This window comes from Littorina saxatilis, linkage group LG9, assembly GCF_037325665.1.
Source record: "Littorina saxatilis isolate snail1 linkage group LG9, US_GU_Lsax_2.0, whole genome shotgun sequence".
Taxonomy (NCBI): domain Eukaryota; kingdom Metazoa; phylum Mollusca; class Gastropoda; order Littorinimorpha; family Littorinidae; genus Littorina; species Littorina saxatilis.
The window spans coordinates 51,702,702-51,710,201 of NC_090253.1; the positions used below are offsets into that span (position 1 = coordinate 51,702,702).

General features: G+C 44.2%; 1 protein-coding gene and 1 long non-coding RNA gene across 2 annotated transcripts in view; one reads left to right on the forward strand and one right to left on the reverse strand.

Moving 5' to 3' along the window:
- Window positions 1-5,034, reverse strand: part of LOC138976412 (uncharacterized) — a 556,176-nt gene extending 551,142 nt beyond the window's left edge. Inside the window, exon 1 of the long non-coding RNA XR_011458981.1 lies at window positions 4,036-5,034. This is a non-coding gene — a long non-coding RNA (uncharacterized lncRNA). The remainder of the gene's footprint in view (window positions 1-4,035) is intronic.
- The window catches only part of LOC138976400 (uncharacterized), a 14,697-nt gene that overhangs the window by 3,673 nt on the left and 3,524 nt on the right, over window positions 1-7,500 (forward strand). The window contains exon 2 of the mRNA XM_070349253.1: window positions 5,047-5,452. Coding sequence (XP_070205354.1) covers window positions 5,047-5,452 — 406 coding nt within the window. The remainder of the gene's footprint in view (window positions 1-5,046; window positions 5,453-7,500) is intronic.

Consider the following 7,500-nt stretch of genomic DNA (forward strand, 5'->3'; position numbering starts at 1 on the left):
TGCTGGACCTTTCCGCGGCCTTCGACGCGATCGACCACCAGCTACTCGTCGATCGCCTCAGTTCCACGTTCGGCATTCACGACACCGCCCTCTCTTGGTTCCGGAACTACCTCCAGAACCGCTCTCAGACTGTCACCACTGATTCGTTCTCTTCTCAGCCTGTCCCTGTCCGCTTCGGCGTCCCACAAGGATCTGTCCTCGGCCCTGTCCTTTTCACCCTGTACACCCAACCCCTCTCCCCGGTCATCGAACGCCACGGCCTGAACTACAACTCCTTTGCCGATGACACGCAGCTCCAGAACAGCGCCAAGCCGGAGGACGTTGACGATCTCCTTGGATCCATCTCCAGTTGTTTCACTGACATCAAGAACTGGATGACTGAGAACAAGTTGAAGCTGAACAGTGAGAAGACGGAGGCCCTTCTCGTTGGAACACGACAGAAGATTGCTTCCCTCACTGTGACCGACCTCCAGCTGGATGACGCGACTGTTCCATTCTCCCCTGCTGTCAAGAGCCTTGGCGTCTTTCTCGACTCCACTCTCTCCATGCAGACACACATCTCCTTCATCATCAAGACCTGCTTTTTCCACCTACGACGCATCGCCTCCATTCGTCGCTACCTCACCCACGACGCCTGTGTCAAGCTGGTTGTCTCCCTCATCTTCAGTCGTCTGGACTACTGCAACTCCCTTCTGGCTGGCCTTCCCGCCTCATCCATTCATGGCCTACAACGAGTCAACGCCGCTGCCAGGCTGACGTTGAGGAAGACGAAGCGAGACCACATCACCCCCCTACTTCGCTCCTTGCACTGGCTCCCTGTCAACACCCGAATCTCCTACAAACTGTCCACTCTGGTCTACAAGTGTCTCAACGACTCTGCTCCCGAGTACCTTCAATCCTCCCTGGACCTGTACACCCAGCCCTCCGACCGTCCCCTTCGTTCTGCTGCTGACCCTCTCCGCCTCCACATCCCTCGCTCGAAACTCGCATCTGCTGGTCAGCGTGCATTTCCCTCCGCGGGCCCCTCCGTCTGGAACTCCCTGCCGCTTGAGCTGCGCCAGAGCCCCTCTCTTGACGCGTTCAAGAGTAGGTTGAAGACTCAGTTCTTCCCGTAGCTGGCTGCGACTTTCATGCTCGACGTGATGTGTTGTGCCCCAAAAGACATTCTTGTGCTGTGCTCTGTGAGAGGTGTTTTCTTTGTGCTTAATATTATTTTGTTTGGACCTAGCTATTGATGTGTACATTGTTGTTAAACAGTTGTTTGTTGTATGTTTACCAGGGTTTGCTAGTGTGTGATAGGGTTCGTGTCCGTCTGTAGATGTTAGTTTCTTTGTTATATTTAGTCAAGTTTTGACTAAATATTTTAACGTAGAGGGGGGAATCGAGACGAGGGTCGTGGTGTATGTGTGTGTGTCTGTCTGTCTGTCTGTCTGTGTGTGTGTGTAGAGCGATTCAGACTAAACTACTGGACCGATCTTTTTGAAATTTGACATGAGAGTTCCTGGGTATGAAATCCCCATACGTTTTTTTCATTTTTTTGATAAATGTCTTTGATGACGTCATATCCGGCTTTTCGTGAAAGTTGAGGCGGCACTGTCACGCTCTCATTTTTCAACCAAATTGGTTGAAATTTTGGTCAAGTAATCTTCGACGAAGGCCGGGGTTTGGTATTGCATTTCAGCTTGGTGGCTTAAAAACTAATGAGTGAGTTTGGTCATTAAAAATCTGAAAATTGTAAAAAAAAAAAAAAAATTTATAAAACGATCCAAATTTACGTACATCTTATTCTTTATCATTTTCGGATTCCAAAAATATATAAATATGTTATATTTGGATTAAAAACAAGCTCTGAAAATTAAAAATATAAAAATTATCAAAATTAAATTGTCCAAATCAATTTAAAAACACCTTCATCTTATTCCTTGTCGGTTCCTGATTCCAAAAACATATAGATATGATATGTTTGGATTAAAAACACGCTCAGAAAGTTAAAACGAAGAGAGGTACAGAAAAGCGTGCTATCCTTCTCAGCGCAACTGCTACCCCGCTCTTCTTGTCAATTTCACTGCCTTTGCCGTGCGCGGTGGACTGACGATGCTACGAGTATACGGTCTTGCTGCGTTGCATTGCGTTCAGTTTCATTCTGTGAGTTCGACAGCTACTTGACTAAATGTTGTATTTTCGCCTTACGCGACTTGTTAGTCCTGTGTTGACAACTCTTCGACAAGCGCTTAGAACTGTACCCACGGAATACGCGCTATATAAGCTTCATATTGATTGATTGAGCATCATAATGCAAAAAAAAGATATTTCATTGTTTTTACATTTAGTCAAGTTTTGACTAAATGTTTTAACATAGAGAGGGAATCGAGACGAGGGTCGTGGTGTATGTGTGTGTGTGTGTGTGTGTGTGTGTGTGTGTGTGTGTGTGTGTGTGTGTGTTGTGTGTGTGTGTGTGTGTGTGTTTGTGTGTCTGTGTGTGTGTCTGTGTGTGTGTCTGTGTGTGTGTCTGTGCGTGTGTGTGTAGAGCGATTCAGACCAAACTACTGGACCGATCTTTATGAAATTTTACGTGAGAGTTCCTGGGAATGATATCCCCGGATGTTTTTATATTTAGTCAAGTTTTGACTAAATATTTTAACATCGAGGGGGAATCGAAACGAGGGTCGTGGTGTATGTGCGTGTGTGCGTGTGTGTGTGTGTGTGTAGAGCGATTCAGACTAAACTACTGGACCGATCTTTATGAAATTTGACATGAGAGTTCCTGGGTATGAAATCCCCGAACGTTTTTTTCATTTTTTTGATAAATGTCTTTGATGACGTCATATCCGGCTTTTCGTGAAAGTTGAGGCGGCATGTCACGCCCTCATTTTTCAACCAAATTGGTTGAAATTTTGGTCAAGTAATCTTCGACGAAGCCCGGACTTCGGTATTGCATTTCAACTTGGTGGCTTAAAAATTAATTAATGACTTTGGTCATTAAAAATCTGAAAATTGTAAAAAAAAATAAAAATTTATAAAACGATCCAAATTTACGTTTATCTTATTTTCCATCATTTGCTGATTCCAAAAACATATAAACATGTTATATTCGGATTAAAAACAAGCTCTGAAAATTAAATATATAAAACTTATTATCAAAATTAAATTGTCCAAATCAATTTAAAAACACTTTCATCTTATTCCTTGTCGGTTCCTGATTCCAAAAACATATAGATATGATATGTTTGGATTAAAAACACGCTCAGAAAGTTAAAACAAAGAGAGGTACAGAAAAGCGTGCTATCCTTCTTAGCGCAACTGCTACCCCGCTCTTCTTGTCAATTTCACTGCCTTTGCCATGAGCGGTGGACTGACGATGCTACGAGTATACGGTCTTGCTGAAAAATGGCATTGCGTTCAGTTTCATTCTGTGAGTTCGACAGCTACTTGACTAAATATTGTATTTTCGCCTTACGCGACTTGTTTTTCTTGTTTTCGATAAATGTTTTTGATGACGTCATATCCGGCTTTTTGTAAAAGTTGAGGCGGCACTGTCACACCCTCAATTTTCAATCAAATTGATTGACATTTTTGTAACGCAATCTTCGACAAAGGCCGGACTTCGGTATTGCATTTCAGCTTGGTGGATTAAAAATTAATTAATGACTTTGGCCATTAAAAATCTGAAAATTGTAATAATTTTTTTTATATAAAACGATCCAAATTTACGTTCATTTTATTCTACATCATTTCCTGATTCCAAAAACATATAAATATGTTATATTTGGATTAAAAACAAGCTCTGAAAATTACAAATATAAAAATTATGATCAAAATTAAATTTCCGAAATCGATTTAAAAACACTTTCATCTTATTCCTTGTCGGTTTCTGATTCCAAAAACATTTAGATATGATATGTTTGGATTAAAAACACGCTCAGAAAGTTAAAACGAAGAGAGATACAGAAAAGCATGCTATTCAGCACAGCGAAACCACTACTGCGCTGAGCAGGCTCGTCAGTTTCACTCCGTTATGCACAAGCGGCGGACTACCAGGCATGAAAATTCTCCGTATTTTCCGTATTTTTGAAAAAAATAAACCGTATTTTGTTTTATTTTCAGTATTTTTCCTTTTTTTTTTTTTTTTTAGGTTTTTTTTTTTTTTTTTTTTTTTTTTTTTTCCTAGTCATTGTTATAGTAAAATAGTTTTGGGGCCATGTTTGAATCCAATTTTAAGGCTCAGATAGCCCCAGATTGCACCAAATTGCACCCTTGAACAAAAAAATTTCCGGGGGGGCATGCCCCCGGACCCCCCTAGAAGTCTTGGCGCTTCGCGCCTGCGAAACTTGGCGCTACGCGCCTGCGAAACTTGGCGCTACGCGCCTTCGAATTTTGTTTTCAGTATATTTTTTTTTTTCAGTTTTCATGCCTGACTACGGTCATTGTGAAAAAATGCAGTGCGTTCAGTTCCACACCTTGACTAAATGTAGTAATTTCGCCTTACGCGACTTGTTTGTTTTTCACAGTCAGACACAGGATTTAGTTACCGTTACTGTTTTTGGCTCACGAAGTGTAGCCTGTGCTATCGTAACTTTGTCTGTCTGTGCGTATGTGCGAGTTTATGTCTGTGGTAGAAACTTTAACATTTCGTCATTTGAAGACGTCACATTATGGCGTAAGAGGGTTAGACGTCACGGGAAGGAATTACTGAAGGTCATTATTTTGAGCGGGCCGAGACTAGTTGACAGTCGTGTCCCGGTAAGTAGGCTACATGCAGACAGACAGATCTAGATCTAGTGTCTCGCTTTCTTGCACAGTTTCACCTATGCTTACTGTGTGCGTGTGTGTGTGTGTGTGTGTGTGTGTGTGTGTGTGTGTGTGTGTGTGTGTGTGTGTGTGTGTGTGTGACGGAGTGATTGAGTTTGTGTTACTGTTTGTCGATTTCTTACGTGAGCCTTGAAGGCTTCGCCTCTTGTTTTATGTGTGTTGTATCTGTTAATTTTTGTTTTTGTTCACATCACAACACCAAATAAAGATCTGTTTTCATTGCTCTTTCTGTCTCAGACACGCAAGCAGAGGGGCCTGCCATTAAACCTTGAGCGGGAGGACGGACTCTGCGGGAACATCACCTTCCCCCATCCAAACGAACAATGGCGAGCAATGTGCGACCCAGACGGACCGACGCCGTGCTGCTACAAAACTGCTTGCGTCAGCAAACCAGTCAAAGACTGCGCATGCGACGGATGTTACGACATGCGCGCGCAAATTCACGCTGAGTTCTCAGCATGGCGGACGGAGGACGCTCGCTGTCAGCCCAAGAAGATGAGCGTGGAAGAGGCGTGTAAGGTCCTGAAGGGGTCTACAGTATACTTCATGGGGGACTCCCTGGTTCGTCATTTCTACGCCGCCTTTCTGATGGCAGCGAGAGGCGATGACCAGGACGGGGCTTTTCGTCCCGCAGTTTCCGAAGGTGAGGAGGGATTTAGTTGTGACAGACACGATTCTTCTTCTTCTTCTTCTTCTTCTTTGTTCATTATTATTATTATTATTGTGATCTGTTTTATGCGCCTAATCTAGATATAGCCCTAGGCGCTTACATATTAATTTCTGTGTTCATGGGCTTAGACTCCCACGTTCACTCATGTTTTTAGCACGGGTGGATTTGTACGTGTATGACCGTTTTTATCCCGCCATTCAGGCAGCATACGCCGTTTTCGGGGTAGACATGCTGGCTATTTTCGTGTTTCTATAACCCACCAAACTCTGACATGGATTACACGATCTTTTCCGTGCGCACTTGGTCTTGTGCATTTAAGTCACAAGCAGGTCTGCACATAAGTTGACCTGGGAGATCGGACAAATCTCCACTCTTAACCCTCCAGGCGGCAGCGACCGGGATTCGAACTCACTTACCACCACGCCACTGCGCCCGTCTACAGACACAATTCAAGAACAATGTCCCAAATGGAAGGGATACTGTTGATCTGGCCGTTTGGGGCGAGTTTCTGGCAAATGTACTAATCTGGAGAACGGGGGAAATCCCCTGTACATTAATCTTGACTCACATGGCAAAAATTGCCCGCAAACGCACCGCACGAAAAGCTATCAATCAAATCAAAGTGAGGGAATGAGCTTCATCACGCTGCTCCTCTCTGCTGTTGGAAACAAAAAGCCGTCCCGAACCGCTTCCTGGCGAGAAAACAACCAACGCCCTCTTTGAACAACCCTACCCCCCCCTCCCCCTCCCTCATCCCCCCTCCCCCTCCCCCCCTCCCCAAACAAATTAAAATGGGAAAAACGATACTAGTAATGTCGGCCACTATGCACTCAGTCCCAAACCCCACTACGAGTCGTGAATTGAGCCTGGTCTAACGAATGACGTCTCACAACGTGCGTGGTCGTCCTTGGCGGTTAAGAAAGCCGCCGCGATCATTGCGCAGACGACACTTCTAGACCGCCAATATTTTGTGTGCGCATCACGTGCTCCACATAAATCGGCCGGAAACGAAGCAATTGGGAAACCTGGATACGATATAAACAAGCAAGCCCCGCGTTGACATTACACGTAAGTTCCCATTGTTGGTTTGACCTAATCACCTTTACTAACTTCCTTCTCGGAACAGGTTGTCATTACGCTGGGAAGCATTTATAATAAGGGACATAGATTTAGGTGACAACATTACTGACATAATGACGCGTATCTGTGTGTACGCTATTTTGTCTTTAGACGTCAGCGTGTTCGCGTTGGAAAGAAGAAGGGCCAGCAACAGACGTATCTGTTTAGTTTCAGGGGCGGACGAGGGGGGGGGGGGGCACAGGGGGCACGTGCCACCCCCCCCCCCCCGAAAAAAAAAAAAGAAGAAGAAAAAAAAAAGATTTTTCTATGCTGATTCTATGACCATTTCTAAGTTCAAATGGCACCAGATAGCACCATTTTGCTTCTTTGGGCAAAAATTTTTTCCGGGGGGGCATGCCCCCGGACCCCCCTAGCAAATTCGGGCGCTTCGCGCCCATCACATTCACTTTCGATTCAAAGTGCCCCCCCCCCTTACAAAGCAACTGATCCGCTCCTGAGTTGTTGCGGAATTTCCCTATGTAATGCTGCGTCGCTCACAAGAAATAACGGTTTTAGGTGTGACGAAAAAAAGAACAGGGCCTGAGTACGGTGATAAATACAAGACATGTTTTACAACCATTTGAAAAATACATGCATCCCCCGTGGCTGCCCGCATAACGAAATCGTTGTTCTCGTGTTTTGAAATTGCCAGTGTAACAACAGCACAGAGCAGAGTCCGTCCCGCACTTTGCTTTGTGTACATCACGCGGTCACCCAAAACCCGCACAACGCAACATTTTCACGAGAAAAACACGTTTATTTGTTTGCTTTGTCTGTATTACACATTTCTATTTACATTTACCACTAACACACTAAATTGTATACTTTAGTTTGCAAGTGAATCGTTATCATACAAATGAGACGAACAGAGATCTCAGAGATCGTCTGCTTCTCAACTGTTT